Genomic DNA, 25,976 nt, shown 5'->3' with positions numbered 1-25,976 from the left:
TGGGTTAGCTACAATCAACACAAAGTAACATTGGGTTCATTCCAAAGTCAGTTGTGAATTTAGAGACTTTCCCAAGTGAGTTTTATATAAGTAAAGACAAAAAGATTGTCTCTCACATGGGTCCAGGCTGCTCATAATAAAAAACGGATTGAAAAGCTAGTCATCTGGATATAAATCCCAAACTCCAGCCATGGTGCACCCAAGTTAGTTTGCATAATACAGAAAGGGGGACCCTCGCTTGGCATAGGCCCATTTTGAGAGGCAGTGTGATGGTTAGGAGCCAATCTCTAGCACAAAGCTCCCCAGGTTCAAATCTGCCTCTGACAATCACACTGCAAATTTGACCAACTTATTATTTATTTCAGTTGCCTCATCATAACATGGATTTAAAACTATTCCCAAGCTTTTAGCGTTCTTGAGAACATCAAATGAGTGAGTATATGCAAAGTATAATACTAAAACAGTATCTGGCACATAATAAGGGCTATAATTATATTGGCAAAAGAAAGAACTTTGCTGTCCCTTCCACATCACCACAGCTCAACCTCCTGTCTCCATTAATCCCAGAATCGTAAGGCCCCTGACTACTGCTTTTTGTCCAGAGGATTAAGAGAGTGAGTGGGCTGGAATTAGCAACAAGTCAATTTTCCTTTGAATTGCCAGGGCTGGACTACCACCCGCTTTGTTGTTTCTTCCCATTTTCTGAGCATCACAAAATGTAATATTCATGTGTCAAGGGATCCAGGATTGTATTTTAACATTTTATGGCCTCTTTGTAAAGCTACCTTTTCAATTTTAGAGGAGACAGTTTTATGACTCCCTTTGATAACCACTTAACTGTTAAGACCCAAACAAAGAAGAGGAATGGTCAAAGGATATCAGGTACTTCCAGCCAGCTAGAGTCTCACTTCTTGAACATTATTCAAATTAGCTCCAGGACTCATAATTCTGTGTTTTCATTTATTGCTGCAGTAAAGTAAATGGTTCTTTTATCCAAATGTTATTTCCTGGCTATTAATTCAGTAGTTATTTTGGATTGTGGCACTCCTCTTTGATTTAGGGATATGACACCTTATAAATATTTAAAAGTTGAAGACTGACACTTGGAGAAATTGACTTTGATTTGTTTTGTTAATATCCTATGGCTAGAGTAATTATAGGTTTGGAAGATGCAATCTTATTTTCTGTTTACTGGAAGCAATGGGGAGCACTTTGTCTCTATAACAAGGAATTTGTCAATGGAAGGCTATTCCCAAATCTTTTGCAGACCAGATCTCTATGCTTGTCTGCTCAGGATACATACTGCCTGTTACTCCTCATAGTTTTCTCTAGAACCTGCTCTTGAACCCAGCAATGTGGGGATGAAAACTACCCAGACTTCTCAAAATAGCTGAAAATGGTCATTCTTGAAAGGCTTGGAACTTTCTTTCATCTACAAGTGCCAGCAAGGGTTTATGGCAGGGCTCAGCGTGATCTACACACCGGTATGATTTAACCATGGATCAATCAACCTATGAGGGGAAAAACAGACAAGGTCAATAAGGACGGGTCTTGGTGAACCAGAGGTCATTTTACATTTCAGCGTAATGTTCTTATTTCCTTTCCATTAACATTTCATAATGAAAAAATTCCTATATTCTTTAATTTTTAAGATAATTAAGTGAATTTAGTGCCTTTGAAAGGTAGAGGATTTATAATGGTATCAGGGAATACACTGTTAATAATCTACAAGTCAGGGGCCACCTGGAGTGGAGCAGTGCTGCCTCTATCACCATTTCTGCTTCTTTGGTAACAAACTGTAACAAGATTCAGCCTCCTTTGCCAATTCAGAACCAAACTTCTCTCCTGAGACCAGAAAGATTTGTGTCTTTTGGGATGGGGCCTCTATCTCTTGAAAAGTGTTTTTTTCATAACATTTGATTTTGAATTGGAACAAATTACAACAAGCACAGATCTTTCTGAGAGCTTGGTATTCTCTATTTACAAACCCTCAAACACATGATAGGAGTAAAGAATTGTTCTGGAGCTTCCCTAAGGAAAATAAACATGGCATCTGCCTCTAAGATAGTTACAGCCTAATAAGTGAGTTCACTGGCACAAGTGAACCCACAGGGGTGCAGGATAAGAGAAAGAGATCTACATGGTTGCAGCCAGGCCTGTGCACATAGAAACAAAGGGCCTGCAGACCAAAGGCTGGCTTCCCTCTGAGTTCTCCAAGCTGACCATTCTAGGTATCATTTAATAAAGATAACTTCATTGATTTTTGGATAAAGATGATAGATTAACTGCACTCATTTTCTTTTGTTCTCTCCCCATGCCCTACTAAAACAAAAATAAAGGATTTTTTTTTAAAATTCATGAATTCTAAAAGCCAAAGAAATTGGGAAGGGACTTAGCAATGACAAAATTTTGGATGCTAGAAAACAGATGGATGAATAGGAAGTAATTTAGCAAACTCAAGACAGCCAAAATAACCTAGCAGTGGGAAAAGCTGAGAGGCAAGTAGATTTATATACCATAGACTCCTCCCCACAAATAGCTCAGGAATTGACTAATTAAGTACTTTTGCAAATGCAAATGAAGATGGGCTTATAAACAGGAAAACAGAGAGTCTAAGAAGCAGTTAGAGCCCCATATCCTTTGTTCTATTCCCCCACTCCATAAAGACTAGAGGCTTGTCCTCTGGAGAGAGTATAATCGTGGGTCTTTGGGTTAGGGAATCGTCAGTGCAGAGCGTGAGGGTGGGCGTGCAGGGTGAAAACAGGAGGACTGAATGAACAGGAGAGCAACGCTGAGACTCTTCCTCCAACCTGTTTCCCCACTAGGCTCCAGCCAGAAGACTCTTCTCTGGGGATTCTGAGTAGCTAAAGAGTAAAGACACAAAGACACTGATATTTGGTGGCTTCCTCAAGGAAAGAGGTCAGACACATTCCCCCTACAGAGAAGCCTCCAGAAGCTCCAACAAAAACTTATAGAGCCCCACTTTTACACAGTAGTGGAAAACTAAAGATTACCAGGCCGCTAAGGAAAACCTCTAATATTTCTAAGGCCTCTAATGTATTAAAATAGTTTATTGAAAGTTGGCTGGTGTGAAGAAAGAGATGAAACCATTGATTGATGAATGGAACAAAAATGTGGTATATGCATACAATGGAATATTATTCAGCTTAAAAAAAAAAGAAAACGTGTCATATGCTTTAACATGGATAAACTTTGAGGACATTATGCTGAGTCAAATAAGCCAATGACAAAAAAGACAAGTATTGCATGATTCTACTTGTATGAGGTAGAGTAATCAAACTCATAGAAACAGAAAGTAGAACGGTGGTTGTCAGTAGCTGGGAGGAGAAGGAAATGGGAAATTGTTTAATAGGTATGGAGTTTCAGCCATGCAAATGAAAAAGTTCTAGAGATCTGTTGTATGACAATGTGCATATAGTTAACCCTACTGTACTGTACACAGTACAGTATTTTTACCACAATAAAAAAAGAGAGACTAAAACAAAGTACAGAGAGTGAAGCCAATTATAAGAAGAGAAGAAAATGACAAATAGAATTGTCATTCACATCCTCAGGCAGGTAAGAGAAAATATTGTATTCGTGAAATAAAATTGGGGTACTATTAAAAATACATAAAAAGGAATATCCAGACGACAAAAGAAGAGCTCTTAGAATGAAAACCATGGTATTAAAATCTCAACAGTAAGAAGAAATTTCCTAGAAAACAGAGCAAAAAGGAAAAGAAAAAATATGAGAAATGAAAAACATGAAAGAAAAAGAAAATAAAAACTAAAAGAAAAGATAAATTAAAGAAAGAAAGAAAAAAGAAAAGAAAGACCAGTCCAAAGGTCAAGTTAAGGGAATTTCAGAAAAACAAAAGAGAGGAAGAAATCTTCAAAGAGCTTATTTTAAAATGTTTTTCTAGAATTAAAAGACACAATTTTCCAATTAAGAAAACAGCTTGAAACCAAACACCGCATGTTCTCACTCATAGGTGGGAACTGAACAATGAGAACAGTTGAACACAGGGCGGGGAACATCACACACCGGGATCTGTCGTGGGGTGGGGGAGGGAGGAGGGATAGCATTAGGAGATATACCTAATGTAAATGACGAGTTAATGGGTGCAGCACACCAACATGGCACATGGATACATATGTAACAAACCTGCACGTTGTGCACATGTACCCTAGAACTTAAAGTATAATAAATAAATTTTAAAAAAAGATTTAAAATGACAACAAAAAATCAAAATGCGGGGGGGTGGAATTAAGTATCTTTTTTTCCTCTGTCTCTTTTTTTGCAATCAAAATTAAGATGTCATCTTAATAATTTATTATAGCTAATGATAAGCCTTTAAAATAATTTACTACAGCTAAAGCTAAGCCTCATGGTAACTACAAAGCAAAAACCTGGAATAGATAACACTGGAAAAAAAAAAGAAAAAAAGAAAAGGGCTTACAAAGTGCCTAGGATAATGAATGAAAATAAACTCCACCAAGGCACATTTGTATGACATTTCAGAACTCTTGAAGCAAAAAGATTCTACAAAAACTAGGTTGGAGGGGGGAGTTATTTTCAAAGTATAATAGCCCAGAATAGCTTCTGACTTCTCAGAAGTAACATCGAAAGCTCAAAGAGCAATGCCTTTAACATTCTAACGGAATGATTTCCAACCTAGAAATCTTACCTAGGCAAACTATTAATGAAATGTGACAGTAATACAAAAGCCTCACAAATCTACCCCACACCTTTTCTTGGCAATCTGTTAGGGGATGTGTCTCACCAAAATGAGAGGAGAAAGCAAGAAAGAGAAAGATGTGGGCTAGAGAAACAAAAGAGAGAGAGAAAGGCATCCCCACACTTACGGTGAAGGAATATCCTAGGATGAAAACTACACATCAGACTTATAAGACAGTTGGTCTAGAATGGAGAAATGCAGGAAGTTCCAGGAGTGATTTATTCGTGAAACTGACGGAATGCCCAAAGCATATGAACATTTTGAGAGGAGACTTAGACAACTGGTAGAGAGTTTAAGGGTTGAATTAATTACAAGTACATGGAAAACTAAGCTCCACCTATAGAGGAGCATAGAGTTGGGAACGAAGGATTAATTATGTGGTTTCTGAAATGCTTAGAGCAGCCAGAGTTGGATTGAATCTCTTAGCCAAAGTAAGTAGCTCCAGGGCATAAATTACTGTCAGGGTAATTTAAACCCAGTGAATAGGTAGGAATATGAATACAGAATGGTCTCTGATAACCTGAAAATATAAAAGTGACTCCCTTACCAAGAGTGATCCAAAGAATATGGTAAACCCAATGAAATCACCATACAAACGATTTCCAAAGATTTTGTTTTTCTCCTTTTTAGGCTAGTTTGTGGGGCAGCTGATTGACAGTTGTCTAACATGGGTGTTTTGAAAACCTTGAATATGTATGACCAGTACTGTAATTATGTTGTGTTTATATAGAATGAAGCTAAACAAGACAGCAAAATTGATCTCCTCAGTGAAACATAGGCTTATGCTAAACCTCCAGATATCTCTGTTTTATTAAGGCAACATATTTCCCACCAGAGATGTGCTGTCTGATCCTTTCGATCGTTCTGAATATACAGAACACGTGTGTAAAAATGACCACGTGCAAGCTACAGGATATAAGGATATTAAGAAACAAGGCAAAGTGGTGTATTCCCATCTCCTTCTCCTGAATAGCATCAATTAAAATTCACAGCTGCTGGCTGCCCAGATGTTTCTTGCATTTAGTGCTCTGTAATATGCATCAGAATATATTGTATGACCACAGTTTCCATAAACTTGACAGTTCTGTATTCTAAATTCTGCAGACTAGACCCAGTGTGTGTATTTTATCTTCAGATTAGTTTTCCTCCCCCTGCCCCCAACCCTGCCCCCACCTTCATTTGCTTGGGGCATTTGCAGTTCAGAAACAAAAGACATTTACAGCTCAGAGTTTAGCTGTATCAGGGTGTAAGTGCAGGTCAGGCCTGATTTATGTGGCACTTCTGATAAGCAGGGGAGGAGAGCAGGATGGGGGTTTGGGAAAGCTGGTGAACTTGGCTTGACTTCATGTCTCTTGCTTTTGTAGGCAGCCAATATCCCTCTGGTGTCAGAACTCGCCATCGATGACATTCATTTTGATGACTTTTCTCTCGACGTTGATGCCATGATCACAGCTGCTCTCCGGATGTTCATGGAGCTGGGGATGGTACAGAAATTTAAAATTGACTATGAGGTAAGATGTCTGTCTTGGATGATCCAAGCAGTTCACCTGGGACAATGTGTTAGCCACTCTGAACCACTGGTTTCCCAAATACAAAACGGGGATGATAATCCCTGCCCTGCACACCTCATGGAATTACTGTGAGAACCAGAAGAGATGTTTGTGGAAGCCCTTTGATCACTGAGGGTTACTCAGACATAAGCCAACATCGAGATAAGGGTCCACTGGAATCACTTACAACTGCCTGACGCACCCTCTCCCTCCCATTTCAGACACTGTGTAGGTGGCTTTTGACAGTGAGGAAAAACTATCGGATGGTTCTGTACCACAACTGGAGACATGCCTTCAACGTGTGTCAGCTGATGTTCGCGATGTTAACCGTAAGTATGCTTAGTGGTGGTGGAAGATCATTTCTCATTCGTAGGAAGTGGCAGACCTTCTCCTTTACCTTTCCATTTCTCTGAAAAATTACCATGTGATCATCTTATGTTGGAACTTACCTGCCCTGGTTATGAAAGTTATATGTGCCAGCAATTTCTGAGCTTGAAAGCTGTAACATCGTTGACCCCTTGAAGCCAGTGTAGCCTTGGAATGATTACTTGAGCTTCTGTTCAGTATTTTTTGTTGGTAAACTTGTTCTTTTACAAAAGAAATGCTCAGATTTTTAAAGTAATCTTTTGCAGAGGAAATGTAGGTGAGTAACAGAACAAAGAGATCACTGGATATGACTCTCTTGGCTGGTGGAAAGCCAGTAGGGAGGTGTGAACATCACCCGCAGGAATGTGGAAATCCTGAGAGGATGCTTATTTGAGACAATGCCCAGGGAGGCCAAGGGGAATAGAGGGATAAGACTGCGCACTCTCCAGGTTTAGGGCTTACTTGCCTTAAAATCTCTGTCCCGTGGGGTTTTAACCCATTGATGGTGGCCAGTCTGTTTCACGGATATATCTAGTGCAGCTGGGCAGATGTAAGCCTTGGAATTTAATCTGAATGCAAATGTTTGTGGCAAAGAGTGAAACAAATCCTCTATTTACTTCTTCTGGCAAGAAATAAGGCTTGTTTTGACATAATTTCTACTACGTTGTTACACTATCATCAAGTAAAATGTTTTCTGGCTTAAATATGTTCGTTTCTTTGGCCTCATAGTTATATATACACACATGTGTACGTACATATCTGTGGGTGTGTGTAAACATATTGCCATACAAAAAAAAAAGAATGTGAGTCTTGGATTCTTCCAACATAAAACAAATACCTTATATTTTTGCACCCAGACTAAAATTTAAACACAAAATCAGAACTCCAAATGAAATGCATTTTCCTTTAGTCCAAATGAACAAAGACGATTCTGCTTCTTTCTCAAAAAAAAAAAAAAAATCTCTGTCTCACTTTCTGCCTGTTAAAATTTTACTCATCCTTTAAGGCATTGATCTAGTGCCAGTTTTTCTACAAAGTCTTCCCCTTTCTCCCAAATCATCAATAATTACTTCTTTCCCTGTACTGTATCTAGTACAACACATCTTTCTTGCTACTGTGTATTTCAAGTTACAAATCTGTCATCCTCCTATAGAGTAAGCTGCTGAGGGAAGAGATCATTTCTTGTTTTTCAACAGCATCTACTTATTTGCTCAACCACCATTTATTGAGGGTCACACCAGCACCTTGCACTCTGTCATGTACTTGGTGGGTTTTCAAAAAAATGTATGTTGAATTTACTACATGAGCTGAAATGTGCATCTAGCATAAGAAGATGGAGCCAGAATGTCTTTCATACTAGGGACTTGTGCTTTGGGTCCTCAACTGCTTAAGAAACAGGCAGACTGGCCTGGGAAAACTGGACTGGTTGCATTCTCCTGTTGCATCCACCATCAGAGGAGTGAGCCAGTCAAGTCAGAAAGGAAGATGCTTTGAACCATGAGGCTTAATAGCTCAAGTAACAACCATTGCTTGGGAAAAAAAATCTTCATTTTGTTTTCCCATATCCTACCTCAGTAAACAAGGTATAATGTTTTGTGTACAGAGTTCATGTGTCTGGCCCACAGAGGACATTCAATAAAAAACTTTTTAACCCATTATTTTGGAAAACCTATGGATTTATGTTGAATTGCCAAAATAAGTAAGCAGGAACCCTGTTCAATGAAGGAAAAAGAAATGGCTGTGACATTTTTGAGTTAGAAATGTCAAGGACAGAGACAGATTTTTATGATAAACCTTAAAATAGTTGGAATAGGGGAAACTGGCAAGAGCAGCAGGGTCACAGTGGACACTTAGGAGCAAAAGGAAATATATATCCAGTTTTCTGAAGTGGGTATTTCCATTATATGGGCAATTTTGATCCTTTCCAAGAAATTGAAGAGAATAGAATTCTTAAACTATGTCACCACAATGGGGATGCTCATATCGTCAGAATATTTCCAGGGTACAGTTGTTTTTGCAAGTATGCTCAGCAATCTTGAAGAGCAGCATTGTTGGAGAAGGCTTAGGTTTTGTTTTTTTGCATTCATGCTAACACAGAAAGAGGAGACTTCATTGTTAAATTTCTCTAAGGAGGGTGGGTGGAGGAGATCACAAAACAAAAACATGACTTCAGAAAGAATACAACATTATTTTGTTCTCCTTCACATTGTATTGAGTAACCACATCTGGAAAAGATAGTATTTTCTGCTCATTAAATTTTGTTGAACTTAACTAAGGGTTACAATTGGTTAAAAGTGTCAACACTTGTTTTTCTGTAACATAAGTATCTTCTCCAAGCTTGACTTTGGTCAATCTGGTTAATCAGAATTTTTTAATTAAGAAAATATTTACAGAAGTAACAAAGACGACTCAATCAGTGTAGCTAAAAATAAATTTAACTCGCTCATCAATTCTCATCTCTGGAATGTGACTCAGCCTATGGTAAAATGATGCCCTATTCTTACCACCAATGGGCACTGATGCTTTTGGCACTCCTGAAGATTCTAAAAGCCTTTCAATGTTTTGATCTTATCAGTGATTAAATTTCCATTTCAGTGATCTCATATTTCCTGTCTGTGGGTTGTGTTAGAACCAAAATTCTCTATTAATCTGGGGGGAAAAAAAGAAAGAAAAGAAAAGAAACTCACCATATACCAACCATTGGATTCAACCTGGGTCATGTCATAAGGCTAAGAAAGCACAGCATGTGTGTGCTGAGGCTTCCTCTAGATGGCGCTCCAAGGCAAAGTTTCCCAGCTGGTTTCCAGAAAAGGCGAAAAAACCTTACCAACCTTCCTTAAAAGTGCTTCTTTTCTTCTAGCACAGGGAATACTGAGGTACACACCGCCCCACAAAATAAATGTTTTTCCTAAAAGAGATAGCAACAAAACCAATCTGTCGGAAAAGAGCATCTCCCATCAGGATGGGCCTGTTTTATGACTGCCACCTTGCATACCGTGCTGTTAACGTGAATAATAGTGTTCTCCTTGTGACCTTAAATCTGTGATTGTGTATTTTTCCAAGCCCATTGTCTCTGGGAATGGGGAGATGCATAGTTGTGTGTCACTGCTGAACAAATTTTGGCACCACGTACAACAGGATGAGGAAATTATAAATATATGCCCCAGCTTCCTAACCTTTAACCCTAAGATCACTTCATGGGTGGAAAATAAACTTATTGACTCAGCATTGTGTTTTGCGAAAGTATTCAGGTTCATGTCTGGGTAACAAAGCGGTTTTGTTCTTTTAGAAATTTAAAAAAAAAAAAGAACTACTCTGTAGGACAGGCAAATTGATATAAAATGATGAACATTTTGTTCACTGGGAACCCTGTTAATGACTTATTAATTTGTTCCATGCCTCTGGTCTGAAATTTCACATTTATAAATTTGAAAGCTTCAATGTTATTCTTTGTTTTTAAAGAGATATTTAGATAGTTAAAATTTCCCAAATACTTTGAATTCCTCCAACAAATACAGTAGGTAGTGACAGTTACTATTTGTGGTTAAAATGAGGAAGAAAACCTGCAGATCAATGATCATCATATAAATTATCTTTACTAATAGGAGTTTATAGTACAAATATTCCATCATGCACATACATAATAAATAAATTATAACTATAAATACATCATAAAAGATGAGGGACATATCTCTTATATTCACGATGTAGACTAGATATAGGAAATGACTCTGCTTTTGTTTGTATTCTGTAAAATAAAAGGCATGTAGTAGTGCCAAGGTTGCAGAGACATTTTTTTTGGTTTTATAAATGATGTATGAGCTCTGACAGATTTTCCAAGGGGAAAAAAAAAAGATTTCTTTAAGAGTCAGTATTCTTTACTATCCCATAAATGTACTCATTAGCACTTTGGGCCATGCCCTGCATCCTGTAGGATATCAATAAAGATTAATTGAATGAGTGAATTTAGTTTAGGGTAATATTATTCAAGGAACCATGTTGCTCAGTGTCCAGTTAAAAAAAGCTATAAAATGATGAACAACTATCATTGCTTGAAATCTTGTTCTTTCTTCATATCACACTAAGGTTCAGCTAGGGTTCATATAGAATATTATGATCTTGCAGAATTCACTGGATATGAAAAGAGAAGAGCACATGATCACATTAAAATTTATGATGGTGCTGGCAGCGTGGCGCTGGTGGGGAATTGCAGTTAAACACTAATAATAACCAAGTATCACAGCAAACACATTGACACCCCCTGACATTTACTGGGGGCTTCTTAAATCTTAATGTGGAGGTAGCGTGTTTAAATCCATATTTGTGTTGTCAACAAGGTTATTTTCAGAGATAAGCCAAACCATTTTATTGGTAATTCAAACTAGAGAGTAGAAGGGATGTTTAGGGAGAAAATCCATCCTATTCACCAGCTTGAGGCTGATGTTCTGTCCTCTGACTGCAGTTTCCAGGAAAGTCCTTGATTTTTGAGGTAGAAAATTCCTTCTGGAAGATCTTAGAAGCACAGCTGAAACTCTTCCCTCCCTGTCCAAGAAATACAGAACCAATTGAAATTTTAAATAAAATATTTTTACTCAATAATCAGAATCCTAATCTCAACAGAAATCAAATTCCTTTGTAGACTGTAACACTGGAAGTTACAAAGGGAGAGATCTAGATGTTTTGTTCTGTAACTGACTAAAATAAATTAATAAACAGTAATCATATTTGTAATCATCGAACATCATTTTTACATTGCATTTCCTTATCAAAAAAAGTAGTAACTTGTTATATTTACTTTAAAATAAATGGCAGCATTATCGTAATAACATAATAAAATCTACATGATAGAACAACCAACTCTTTAATCTTCATGCAAATGTAACCTACAAGATGGCAAATTTTTAATTTAGAAAAGGAGTAATTTTTAAATGTTTTTGCAGAATATCAGCACCAGACACAATAAATTAACTATGGGGCTGATCAATTTGAATACTGTGTTTAAATTACATTTAAGACTCCTGTCTTTTAATCATTTAAAAAAGGTTTCTATTTTTATTCTCTCTGACTACATCTCAGAGCCCCAATTAGGCACTCCATGCTTCCAGCTGACATTCCCTTTATCCACATTTATTTTATAAAAGAAAAAAGGCCAAAGCTGCACATAATTAAGAACCTGGTGTGCTAATAACCAAACATGCAATTGGGCAGAAGGATAATCCAATCCATTTCCTCTCACAGGAGAGTAACCTCCATAACTCACTTTAAGCGCTGCCATTCATGAGTTATGGGTCATTCCCTTTCTAGTGAAAATAAATTCTCCCGCACCATCAGCCAGAGCTGGGTATTTTTCTTAGGACATGTAAATTGTAAAAGTGTATGAACATAATCATGTCCGACATTACAGGGAAAGTATAACCTCTTGCTCACGGATGTAGGCTTATACGTAAATGTATGTGGTTTCGAGGCTGGGGCTGCGTAGTTACAATATAGGATTTTTGATTAAAGTGAATTTATTCTTGAGATTTTTATGATGTTGGTAAACTGCTTAATCTGTCGCTTTGTGTTTTATGACGCCAGCCAAATTCTCCAGGTCAGGGAGACCCAGCAGCAGAGCCATGGTCATTTATCACAGCCTCCATTTTCCACGGTGTATGATTTCCTAGTGGCACTTTCTTGGGACTGAAACCTGGCACCTAAGGGTGTTAAGTTGGGAGCTATAAAAAGTTTTAACTTTTCATGGGTCTCATGTTCAGTTTTGGCTCAATTATGGCTAATAAAAATTGGGGTAAGCTTTGAAGAAGCCTCAAATTCTTGAAATTCACCAACCTGGGCTCTGTGGCACTTTGAGAGATCTGTCTTTCTACACAATTAATGTGCAGCAAGTGATCTGCTTCATTTTCTGTGGTCATAAACCATATGTTATATTATATGCAGTTCGCTGGTAATTTATCAGAAATAAAATATAAATTATATTTCTAAACATGGACAAAACATACCATCCTTGTCCTCAAAAAAACATCATGAAGCACAAATACTGTTAGGGTTGAAAGCTAAGTCCTTAAGAATCTGATATTTTTCTTTTGGTTCTTTCTAAAATGCATTATATGTGCTATATACATACAGCTATGTTTATTTATTATCTTTTGATGTAGAAACCTCAACTTTCTCAAGTCTTATTATTTAGTTGAAAATTTCCTTATACTATTTGTATTTCTTTTTGTACATTTTATCAAAATAAGAGAGCAGAAATATATTGAGCAAATTTTATCTGACCACATTAGGACTTCTTGAGAATGAAATAAAGAGTGTTGACAGATACCAGAGGTTTGCTTTGAAATACGCTAGCAAACAAAACAAAACAAAACAAAACACACACTGCATGTGAAGAGACAGAGGAAACAAGCTGCAAAACCTGGGTTCCTGCTGAAGTTAGGCAATGACTGCATTGGGTTCATTATATTAATAGTATTCTATTTTTTGTATGTTTTTAACTCCCCAAAATAAAGAATTTGAAAATTATGCTAATAAACAGGTTAAAAATTAAGCCTTAGAAGTGGTTATAAATGTAATAGAATATAATAATAAAGTTATATATAAAATTAATCCAATTTTTAAATGTATGCATCAAACATCTACGCAACATATATAATTGTACCGGACTGTGTTGCCTTTCTGAGACTTACATACACAAGCACTTGCAACCATAGTTGAGGCTAAGGGTCAACGTATTCCCAAAACATGACTAAGGTTTTATGATTTGATAGTAAGTACCTTCAGAAGCTTCTGGTTGGGAATGAAAGTCATTTATACATAGACTGTAAGGTTTTTCCAACTCTGAGCTTGGCAAGGAAAGGATCAGTTAGGCCTAAATCAATATTTAATTAATGCCAAATCAATATTTGGTTGCATTCATCTTGAAAAGAAAGATAAGCAAATTCAATCAAAACTATCCCATTCCCATGGATAATTAGACAACTTGCAATTGGCTTGTTGCTTTGCATACTCTGGTAAAGGGGACATGTGAGCATGTTGGTCCTAGATGGTGATTCCCTATCAGCTGGAAAGGTTCTGGTCTCTGGACCTCAAAATGGGGCCAAGGTGCCCCCTTTTCTCCTCAGCAAACCCATTTATTGGTAGACAAACATTACTGTAAATGCCAAGGGAGTATGGCCACTAAACCTAGATGCTATAGTTTGCTCAGTAGGGGTTTTTTCCCCTCCATTGAAGTTTGTGGTTGAATACCTGTTCTTCCCCTTATGCTTTCATCACACACTGTCTCTGATTGACAAAGGTAAGATCCTTTTTTAAAAAGAAGGTATGCTGCGACATCCAGTAGTATAAATATTCATAAGCACTCCTAGTAAGCAATCGAAATCTGCTTCCACTCCAAAGCTTGAGATAGTCCTCTGCTCAATATTATTGCCTTGGAGCATACGAAACAGTTTAATACCCATCAGGCTGCCCCTAGGATCTATATGTTGAGTGGTTGCCATCCCATCACAAAGCAAATAAAATAGGGTCTCAAAAAGAAGCATACTGGGGTTGCTGTCCATGCACACGGAGCCCTAACATTGCCCTAACAATTCTCTGACCACCGTGATCCACCCATGACTGGGATATGTGCTGAACTGGGGGGTGATTGAAGGCAACCTTCTTATAGAACCATCAGCCTCCATTAGGAGATGTAAGTTTCACAAGCAGACTCTTCATGTTAAGGATGACCCAGCAGAGCTGGACCAGCCATCAGCATTGCAAATTGGGGCTTTTTTTTTCTTAAGATGATATGAGCATCTCATTTGTGGCATTTACAATGAAACCTTCAAAGAGCACTTTTTTGGCTGAAATAAATGTGATTTTAATGATGTACCAAACAAAGACCCCAGATAGTGACCTGCAACACTGTATGTACCAGAAATTTTAAAATACCAGAAATTAAATGCTTCTTCTATAAATACTGCCTTTCTGTCCCAAGTTCATAAGGCCTTCAAATTCAAGCCACCTATAGATCAGCGAAGGCACGATGACACAGATTGGGAATATGGTGTGCAGATTCTTCTAGAGGAGGGACTTCCTTGAGAAACCATGTCTTTCCAATCCCTTGGAATTGTCTGAGCCGTACTTTTTCCTCTTCTTGTCCAAAAGAGTGAGAAAGATGAAGAAGAAGAAGAAGAAGAAAGACTCTCCAAAACCTATTATATTGTCTCTCAACCTTAGCCAATCCACCTAGGGCTCTGCTGCAGTGCCTGGACATCAGAATACATGGTGGAGCTTATGGAGCCTACTATCTTCAGCTTTAGGGTGTCTGCAACCATTAGGAATTTCTAGTAAATCATTAGATTCCCTCTGTCTTAGTTTGCCATCTGCTACATCTCAGAATCAACAGGATGAACTCATCAGGAAATCCCTTATCATTCAATACTTCCGATAGTTGGGTTCAAAAAGAAAGGTGAGAGCAGAATTTCTGGCATCATTTTCTCAGATTGCTGAGCCAGGACTGCATGCATGGCAAGGGTATGCAGTGCATGGTGCACCTCCTCCAGAAACCAAGCAGGAGGAGCTGGACATCTCTACCAGTTCTGTCTTCCACAAAGCACAACTAATGTTATGACAGCTTCTTTTTAGAAAACAGTGCTCTGTGGCACTGCTCCACTGGCTTGAGGGGTGACCAGATTCTATGTGCAGCAAGGGGCAGCTATCTTCTTCACTGCCCTGTTCCTAGTGCCAGGAAATCAGTAAATAATAAATATTTGTTCAATGAATGAATGGACACTTTTTAGAATATCACTATTTCATTTCAAGCTGGGACAGTTTGATGAAGTGTGGGCTAATTCTTGAAACAAGAATGTACAAATATACATACACGTGTATAAATATAGATGTTCTTATAAACAAATGTTTTTTATGGAAATTTTAGACACAAAGGAAAAAATTTAAGCCAACTGTAATTCCACTGCTGATAATATCTTGATGTACATCTTAACAGTCTTTTTCCTATACATATATTTAAACATTTTATAAAGTTGAGATATTACAAACTACTGTATCTTTCTTTTCTCTCCAAACCTCATTTGTAAAGCACTGTATATTATCAAGCACATATTGATGTGACATAGCCATATTTAAACTAAAAATATCCAATGACTCTGCAATATCAATCTCTTCCTACTCAAGAATAATGTCCTTCGTGAAATAAAGCACACACCAAGGGATTCTTTACAGCCCTATTATCTAACACTGTATCATCACAATAGGATTTAAAAGCGGTGCAACTGAACCCGCACCTCGACTTAGGGGCTGTGTAGCACAGTGAGTAAGAACACAGACTGGGGAGCCAGACTACCTGGGCTTTTATCCCGCCTCTCTTACTTTATAGTCTTGTAACCTGGTGCCTCAATATCTTCATCTACAAAATGGGAAGATAAGAACAGTTACCTATCTCAGAGAGTTCTTGTAAGGATTAAATGAGCTAATGAATGTGAAGTATTTAGGAAAATGCCTGGCATATACTAAGCGCTATAAAAGTTAACTGTTGTTGACATTATCCCAGGCCTCTTCTCAAATCTACCCAGTGCTCAATATATAATAGGCACTTAATAACACTTCTTAAATTACTAAATTGTCTATAGCACCATCTAGTGTTGATATTCTGGGTGTTTTTACACCTGTTTGGATTCAACAGCGTCACAAAGTAACAGTCATTTTTCTCTGGCTATGATATTCCCCCATTCACTGGTATCATACAGGATCAGCATTAAAATGAGAGTACATCCTGGCTGATTTGAATTTTGCATTGGCTAATGATAGAAATTACTGGGTAGTCCAGGAGACCTTGAGAATCAATCTTACCGGCGTGGGTCTTTTGGAGTTCTAGTTATTATATGCTGTAGTAGCTGGGGGTAGGCTTATCCCAGTATACATTTCAGCCCAATGAAGGAATATCATTGGAGGCCTGCTCAGAGGGCAGGTGAAAGGCTTTGCTGGAGGGGGTGACATGGGAAATAGGTTTATATGCCCTGGCTGACTTTTTACTTAGATATATTGTATTTACTGCTTATATTTCTGATATGAACTGTGAGGGAATACAGGTGAGAAGATATATTAACATTAAAGCTCAGTAAAACCCATAATGATTGGGTCAGGAGCAGAAAGATATAATTTTATTTGAAAATAAAAGAATAAACCAGAGTCAAGAATGGAGTAAATGCATTAAAATATACTTCCTGCCGCCTCTCTGTTTTCTTTTGAAAGTATATTGTCTTCAGCAGGCGGTTGACTTTTTCTACTCAATATCGGTACGTGCAGGCCTGAATGGATAGCCCTGGGAGGAAGATGGATGAGGGTGGGGGAGGGGCAAAAGGACACTTAGTGGCAGGTGGGCATTTTTCAGGCCTGATGACTCCCAGAAACCATTTACCAGGCAGCTTTAAATCACAGTCAAGAGATAGGTGCTGCTTCAGTAACTCAGGTATCACAGTCGGGAGAGGTAAATATGTTTTGTGTGACTGTGTGTGGGTGCTGTACTTCAGGGATTCTCTACTCCGAGGATCTAGAGATAGGCTCCATAGTCTTTGATATTATAAAATTATAGAAAATGTTCTAGGAAGAGAGTCTAGGGCTCTGTTATGTTCTTAAAAGTATCCATGATACCAATAGTTTAAGACCAAGATGCTAGATTTCTGGGCAGAGCAGGGGACAGGGACTGTGTGGAACATTTTAGCAAAATATGTTCCATGTTATTGTAAAATGGGTGATAACTGATGGTTTAAAAATGGCTAGGGATTTTGATCTCAAATCTATTAGATGGCATTTGATTTTAACTACTGATTAAATTTCTAGTCAAACTACTTTATTTTAACATTATCTCTAATCTTACTGCTCTGATACATCAGCTAGTTCTAGTCAATAGCTTTTTCATGGGCAAAATCTCTCTAAATTGTAGCACAATATCATTGCACAACACTTATTTCCAGAGTATCATAGATAATTATTTCATACTTGATAAACTTTTCAAGTTTTACCTAGTATTAGCAAGACCAAACCCAACATTTTGAGTTTTAAGATGATAGAGATGACAACAAAAGACATTTATCCCCCTCCCCTTCTCAAAAATCATCCTAAAATAATATGGAGAAAAAGAAATGTACACAAATCCCGCCTTGCAGGGACTCATAACACATGAAGGCAGAAAGTGAAGGGAGGATAGTTCATAACTTAGCAGAGAAGAGAAACCCAAGTGTCTTCAGAGGTGAGGGTGTGGAGGAAGGGGTACCCATAAGGAATAATGCTACCCCCAGGACCTAATGAGACTCAGGAACTGGAGGCCTCAGATACCATGAACATGAGGTGAAGTGGAATGAGGGAGTGATAGAAACAGTGAGTGCCCAAGTCTCCATCTCCTCTCTGTGTAGTTGGAGGGCTACTCTTCGCCCTGCCTCTGCCATAACCAGGGTATTTGCCAGAAAAACTGAATCCCAGAGTTGGGCACACAACCAAAAGCAAAGTTAGGATGAGGTGCACACTCAAAATAAGAGGATTAAGTGAAAGCCTACATCCTCACAGGTGGACAGCTACAGTTCTCTCTTCGTAGGATGCCAACACACGTGTTTACACCATTCCCAGGCAGCAGATTGGAAAGTCCAGAGAAAATGAGTTTAGATGTTGACATTTGGGCATCTCCAGCAAAAGACCAGCTGGCCACACAGTCACCCTGTGATAAGACGCAGCAATCTCCAGGCACCACCCACATACACTGGTGCACAGTGAGCTTTGTGATGCTTTACTCTTAAGAATGAATAGACCACCAAAGGTTACCAGATACTTGAGAGAAACCACCAAACACAGAGAAAAGAAGGAGTTTAGAGACAAAAGGCAATATGGGGAACAGAAGAAATTTTCAGAAGAACTATAATCAATATCTTCAGAAAGACAAGAAAAGATCATGCATCCATGGGAGAAGAATAGCATGCTATTATAAGACAAGGAGCAGCAAACAAGAAAATGCTTATAAACTGAACATATTATTATGCCTGGAAAGTAAGAGGAAAGGCCTATATAGGAAACAGAAAAGGGGAGATAAGAAAATAAGAAAATCAGTACCAGAAGTCCAGTATCCAACTAATTGGAGTTTCATTCAAATAGAGCAGAAAAAAACTGCTGAAGAGAAAATTATTTTAAAAAAAAGAAAAAAAAAGATTAGTAAATTTCTTCATTGTACTGAAGAAATCGATTCTCCAGATTAGGTTTAACACACAAATTGAACGGGGAAAAAAGTCCCAACCCAAAGCATATCTCTGTGAAATTGCTGAACACCAGAAATAGAGAGGAAATTCTAAAAGAAAGAAAATCAAGTAACATTCAAAGTATTATGATTGAGAATGGTATGTTCTTCTCGAAAGCAACTTTGGAAACTAGAACACAATAGAGCAGGCCTTCAAAATTCTGAGTGAAAATGTTTCAGCCTAGAATTGTGAGGCACGCTGAGTATGAGAATAGAATAAAGATGTTTTTTCAGTCATGCAAAGCCTCAAAAACAACCAACTCCCCCAGTGTTTAAAAAAAAAGTAAGGCCTTTTCTCTTGAAGCCCCTGCAGATGTGCTCCTGTAAAATGAGGGAGTAAATGAGGAAAAAGAAAGGCATGGGCTGCAGGAGGTGGGGGACCAGACACAGGAGGGGAAGGAGGAACCCCCTGAATGACGGTGGAGGAAGCTCCTAGGGCAGCTGGCAACAGAGGAGAGAATCCAGACCAGACCCCAGGGTCGGGCTGCAGGAAGGAGTCCCCAGGACAGGAAGGATCTAGAAACAAGCTGTGACCATTTTGACCCACTTCAAAATTGCTTTGAGAAGCATTTTGCAGAATTGTGTAGGGTGTGAGAAGACTTAGTTGTTTCACAGAAATCCTAACTCCAGGAAACAAGAAAATGTACATCATTAAGGAAACAATCATTGTATACTGGTTGGCTCAGCAGTGAATGATATTTATAGGATGGTAATATAGGAAAGCTCTGTGGATCACATTGGGAGTGTGAGGGGAGGGTGACCGTAAACTCACCTGCTGCTAGACGTCACCAGTGTTCAAGGGCAGATTCTGGTTAAAGGACGCTAGGAGCTTGCTCTCTTCTGCTATGCACTAGCTGGGAGACCCTGGGCATATGACTTAGCCTCTCTGTGACTCAGTTTTCTCATCTATAACTGGAGACAGTAATAGTTTCTACCTAACAGGACTGTTAACGAGAACTTCATAAGTTAAATGGCTGTAAAACTCTTAGAACAATGTATGGTACATAGAAAGGACAATATGAGTACTTGGTGAATAACCAAGTGCTAATAATATGTGCATGCTACGTAGAAATATGGTGGGGGGCCGGGCGCGGTGGCTCATGCCTGTAATCCCAGCACTTTGGGAGGCCGAGGCGGGTGGATCACAAGGTCAGGAGATCGAGACCATCCTGGCTAACATGGTGAAACTCCGTCTCTACTAAAAATACAAAAAATTAGCTGGGCGTAGTGGCGGGCACCTGTAGTCCCAGCTACTCAGGAGGCTGAGACAGGAGAATGGCATGAACCTGGGAAGCAGAGCTTGTAGTGAACCAAGATCGCGCCACTGCACTCCAGCCTGGGCAACAGAGCGAGACTCCGTCACAAAAAAAAAAAAAAAAAAAAAAAAAAAAAAAGAAATGTGGTGGGAAAACTACCAATTTAGGTAAAAAAGAAAATAGAAAGTAATTGCCTTCGGGAATCAAGAAAGGAGAATAATGAGGGACTACTGATTTTTAATTCTAAGTCTCAGTATAATTTGAATTTTTTAAGTTACTGCAGGTAATAATTTAAGTAAAATAAAATTAACTTAGAAAAACTAACAGCCAACTGCAGATTTTAAAATGAAGGACGTATACAAGCTTTTTTGTTTATTTGTTTGTTTGTTTGAGATGGAGTCTCACTCTGTCGCTCAGGCTGGAGTGCAGTGGCGCCATATAGGCTCACTGCAACCTCTGTCTCCTGGTTCAAGTGATTCTCCTGCCTCAGCCTCACGAATAGCTGGGATTACACGCGTGTGCCACCAAGCCAGGCTAATTTTTGTATTTTCGGTAGAGATGGGGTTTTGCCATGTTCGTCAGGCTGGTCTCGAATTCCTGACCTCAGGTGATCTACCCACCTCGGCCTCCCAAAGTGCTGGGATTCCAGTTTTGAGCCACCGTGCCCAGCCGGCATACGCAAGCTTTGACATGGACTATTTCATACTCCCAATTTATTAACATTCCCATTTGCTATACAAATGAAGTCATATGTATTTCTAAATGTAGCAGTGGACCCAAGTCTATTTTTAAAAATAAAATTGTCGGCCAGGCATGGAGGCTCACACCTATAATCCCAGCATTTTGGGAGGCCGAGGTGGGTGGATCACCTGATGTCAGGAGTTCGAGACCAGCCTCACTAATATGGTGAAACCCCATCTCTACTAAAAATGCAAAAATTATCTGGGTGTGGTGGTGGGCGCCTGTAATCCCAGCTACTGGGGAAGCTGAGGCAGGAGAATCACTTGAACCCAGGAGGCAGAGGTTGCAGTGAGCCGAGATGGTGCCATTGCACTCCAGCCTGGGTGACAGAGCAAGACTCTGTCTCCTAAAAAAATAAAATAAAATAAAATTGTCAACACAGGAACCTGTTATTCAGTTATTTCTGCAACACAAACATAACTAATTTAAAAACAAAATTTTCATTGCTCTAAGAGAAGTGTCTTACAGGTGTGGGCCAGTGATCCTAGATTTGGGGGAAGAAACACATGAAAAGTGAAGCAATTGGTATCCTAACCCTCCCCCTCCTCCCGCTCTCTGATAAATATTTTAATAAGTAATGAAATAGGAGACTTACAAAGTAAAAGAGGGGGAGATATAAAGGCCTTTGATCAAGAAAATGCATAGACCTGCTTTCCCAGAGGTCCACTTCCTCTTCTAAACTAATGAAAGGGCCAGCAGGAACCCAAGAAGCATTGCTGCTCTTGGTTACATAATTATATCAACCTGCTTCTAAAAGAAATCACATCACATTTGTGCATTTCACCAGCAAGCTACCATAAGATAAGAAAAAAAGAATTCCCAGTAATGGATACCCCACTCAATGCTCCTCTGACAAATTCTAGTGTCCGTGACACGCCCTGCCTTATTATCTGTATGAATTTCATCTGTCTACCTACCTAATATGAATTAAGGTATTTACAAGATAACCTCTAGGATGTCATTGAATAACAATTTGAGTATGTTAAAGTCTCTCCTTTCAATGTTAAAAAAAAAAAAGAAGGGTTGTGTTTTCCTTCTGCCTTCTCTCATTTGGGTAGGATCTGGTGGGTGTAGTGTTCAGTTTGAAATTCACTGCCCCCTCCTATTCCCCAACCTCCAACCTGCAAACCCTATGCTCATCATTAAAATGTATAATAACAAAACACATTTTGTCCTGGGCCTTTGCCAAACTGTCACTGTCTCTGGATAGTCCAACCTTCTCTCTAAAAAGGGAACAAAATAGTCTGAACTATGTCCCAGTGTGGCAGCGTGGGCTGCTGTGACAGCAAGCTAATTCATCACTGTGGGGACCTTAGGCTGTGCAACTGACCACCCAACTTACTGTTGTCTGAGGGAGTGGCAGTTAATCATCTTAAATGATGTGGGTATGAAAACAGAGTTGATTGTTGCTCAGCACCTAACCTTATCCATCCTCCGTGCCCCAGTAGTGACTGTTGCCATTTTCCCCTTCTTCCCAGACTGCTGGGTTTCAAGAGATTCTGACCGATGTGGAAATTTTAGCAGTGATTGTGGGATGCCTGTGTCACGACCTCGACCACAGGGGAACCAACAATGCCTTCCAAGCTAAGTAAGTATTCTAAACTGTTGTTATTTTAATGCATTTGCCTTTCTGTTCAGAGCCAAAGGTGACGAACGCTAAAGAGTAAAGCATTAATTTCTGGCATCCGAGGCCAAGGCCACGAAGGCTTGGGCGTGCATGTCATGGGGCCCATCCATCTTTATAATTCCCTATTCTTCTTTTAATTGCAAATTTGCCCTTCATGTCATGCTTGTTGATTTGGTCGGTCTCTGTTGACCTTAGTCAGATGACAAAGCTTGGATTTTAAAGGGTCTACTTTTTTCCTCCCAGAATATTTGCCTTTATGGCGTTATAAGCTTCTTGGACTTGCTACTCTCAAACTCTGGATTGAGACTGTTAAAATAAAAGCAGTCTTAGGAAATGTGATGAAGCAAAATATAGTTTTCCTTCTCCAATAGAGTCTCTTCCAGGATTCTTTTGATGTTGGGTATTGTATAAACTATAGTGAAATAAAGCCAGATTCAAGTAATATAGTTTTTGCTCCTCCCATTCCCTACTCCCATAGAAAGGTGGAAGAAACAAAGGAATTACAGAAATACAGGGGTGTCTGGGCAACCATTTGCCACACACATGATGTGTATAGATAGAATAATCTGTCCCTAAGCAGGTTTTCCTGGTCAAGATAGCTGTTGCTTTGTGGCTCATACTGTGGCCAAGGCCACAGAACTTACAGGTGCTAGAAATAAGACCAAAACCTAGGTCTCCTGACTTGTATATTGAGAGTCTGCCTTTAATGTTCCTTTCACTGTCTGCTGCAAACAAAAGCTACAGGCTTTCAGAGGCTGGAGAGAAAAGTTTTGGGGTGGAGAAAGTAGAGAAGGCTTCAACGAAGAGGTAAGATTAACTTCAAGGGCCGGGCGCGGTGGCTCACGCTTGTAATCCTAGCCCTTTGGGAGGCCGAGGCAGGTGGATCACGAGGTCAGGAGATCGAGACCACGGTGAAACCCCGTCTCTACTAAAAATACAAAAAAAAATTAGCCAGGCGTGGTGGTGGACGCCTGTAGTCCCAGCTACTCAGAGAGGCTGAGGCAGAATGGCGTGAACCTGGGAGGCGGAGCTTGCAGTGAGCCGAGATTGCGCCACTGCACTCCAGCCTGGGCGACAGAGCGAGACTCCATCTCAAAAAAAAAAAAAAAAAAAAAAAAAAAGATTAACTTCAGATGACTGATTTTATAGCCTCTAGAACAAGTCAGCCTCTATTATCTGAAACTTTCGCAGTTTGCTCTTTGTCAACAGGTTCTTTTCAGCTCACCATTCTCTTTTTTCCTCCAAACGTCTACCCACTAAGACTTCAGGAGTCTTGGACTCTTGTATTTACTCCTGATCTAGCAGGTGAATTTCAATTTTGTGCCCTCTGTCCAATCTGTGTCCTATAGCCCACCACTTCAGTGCTCTCTTCTCAATATCCTATCATTTCCTGACCAAGTCTCTGTGACATCCACTTTGCAGAAACTCAGTCCTGGTTCAGTCTAACAATTCAGTCTCTTGCTACTCTGCCTAGACTTGTAAATCTTTAGGAGAAAATGTCACAGTTGTGAGAGTTAGAGACATACCAAATATATATTCCTCCCACTTGGCTGGACGCTAGAACTCGCTGCCAGTCTTTCTGTGTCCCTAGCCAGCCCCATTCCCCATTGCTCTTAGCAGTTTCATATACAAAACTTGTGTCTTCCAAAACCACCTCCTGCTCCCCCACCTCCCCCGCACCACTCAGCAGATCACCTTGCCTCCTACTTCATGGAGAAAATTGAGGCCATCAATCGAGAACTCTCTCAATTTCCTCCCCTGCCACCTACAAACTTATCTATCCATCCCCATCCTTCCCTCCTTCCCTCCTATCTCGGTAAGAAGGCTGTCCTTCCCTCGTCCGAGGCTAATCCCTCCACTTCTGCTGTGGACCCTTCCTTGCTTCTCCTCTGGGACTTTGCGCCATCAATCTTCCTCTCCCTGCTGTATCTACTGTCCCTTTCTGCTGGCTGTCTGCATCCTATTAATAGAAACAGTTCCCCTGCATCTTGAAAAAAGACTACCCTAATCCCCACTCACTCTCCAGCTTCAGTTCTATTTCCCTCTTTCCTTCCCAGTCAAGCTTCATGGAAAGCTCTCTGGGTTCACTTCCTTCCCTTCTCCCAACCCCTGTCCTCCCACATGGCTTCCGGTTCCAATCATTGGAGAAACCACCTCAGGAATGACACCCGTGGTCCCCTTTTCTCAAAGCTGTCAGACCTTTTCATTGTCCTTCTTTCATAATACCTCTTGCCATAAGATATACTTTGTCACTCCCTCCTTTCTGAAACTCTCTCTTCCTTTGTCTCACAGACAAAGGGTTTTCATCCACCTGTACAGCCTTGAATCTCCGTTGGCTTCAGGCCTCTGTCCCCCTGCCCCAGCCTTCACTGATGATGCCCTCCCCCTTCCTCTCTTGCTCGTCACGATCCTTCAGGCAGGGCCACCAGCCATCTGCCGATGAGCCCTGAATACATTTCTTTGAACTATAATTCTCAGCTTATCTCCAGGCACTTATTCCATTGCTTGAGGAACACCTCCTCTTCGAAGTCCTACAGTCCCCTCAACCTCAGTCTTTCCCTCCATGCGTGTCCCTCTTTCTTGTATTCTCTACCCCAAGGAATGGCCCCACCAAAAATGCACCAGTCACCCAGCCTACCCTGCAGCACCCCTCAAAGCCAGCGCCTCCTCTGCATGCTTACAGCAGGGACTGCTTCTTGGCTTGACTCCTGGTTTGCTACAACGAACAGCGCGACTCTCCTCCCGAGGCTGCTTGGCACTCCAGAATAATCTTTCTAATTCACAAAGCTGACCAGGTCACTCCCCTGCTTAAAAGCCATCCACACCTCCTGTGGCTTTTAGAATAGTGTTCCAGTTCCTTAGCTTAGCCCCATTCGGGCCCTTTTCATTCAGACTTCTGCCCATTTCCCTGGCCCGGTGCCCACTCGCCCCAGCTCACCCCACTCATGCATCTATGTTCCAGACACAGGGACTCCAAGAAGCAATGGTGGGGTCCTGCTCAGTCACATCCCTCTGCTGCCCAATATGCTGTTTCCCCTGCCTGGCATGCCCTTCTCTCCTTCTTTCCCCAAAACTCCTCTGAAAGCATCACCTTAGTGTTTCTGTCCACCCTAATGTACCCCCATGGTCAATTTCCTATGCCCTGGTTATGTCTTTTCCAAAGTGTGCACTTCATGGCATTTTAATTGCTGACTTGCAGATGTGTCTTCCCTTCTTATTTGGCATATGCAACAGTGCGTGGACAGTACCTGGGGGAGCATAATAAACAATAAATGTTTGGTGAATGAACAAAGGATAACTGCATGAGTGGATGAGATATTTTTAACTACAGCACTTTAACAAAGTTTCCTGATTTCTTTAACAGATGCAACCTCTTATAAATTATTATAAAACATTGCTTGTTTGTTTTTAACTTTTA

General features: G+C 39.8%; 1 protein-coding gene and 1 long non-coding RNA gene across 3 annotated transcripts in view; one reads left to right on the top strand and one right to left on the bottom strand.

Annotated features, from left to right (window-relative positions):
- PDE11A (phosphodiesterase 11A) overlaps positions 1-25,976 on the top strand; it is a 443,979-nt gene that overhangs the window by 333,978 nt on the left and 84,025 nt on the right. For both annotated transcript variants that reach the window (XM_055289828.2, XM_063644786.1), the window contains exons 11-13: positions 6,106-6,252; positions 6,513-6,620; positions 22,410-22,519. In XM_055289828.2, coding sequence (XP_055145803.1) covers positions 6,106-6,252; positions 6,513-6,620; positions 22,410-22,519 — 365 coding nt within the window. The remainder of the gene's footprint in view (positions 1-6,105; positions 6,253-6,512; positions 6,621-22,409; positions 22,520-25,976) is intronic.
- Positions 10,999-25,976, bottom strand: part of LOC134737355 (uncharacterized) — a 53,182-nt gene continuing 38,204 nt past the window's right edge. The window contains exon 5 of the long non-coding RNA XR_010122185.1: positions 10,999-11,199. This is a non-coding gene — a long non-coding RNA (uncharacterized lncRNA). The remainder of the gene's footprint in view (positions 11,200-25,976) is intronic.

The sequence above is a fragment of the Symphalangus syndactylus genome, chromosome 8, assembly GCF_028878055.3.
Source record: "Symphalangus syndactylus isolate Jambi chromosome 8, NHGRI_mSymSyn1-v2.1_pri, whole genome shotgun sequence".
Taxonomy (NCBI): domain Eukaryota; kingdom Metazoa; phylum Chordata; class Mammalia; order Primates; family Hylobatidae; genus Symphalangus; species Symphalangus syndactylus.
This window is presented reverse-complemented; position numbering and strand designations above follow the sequence as displayed.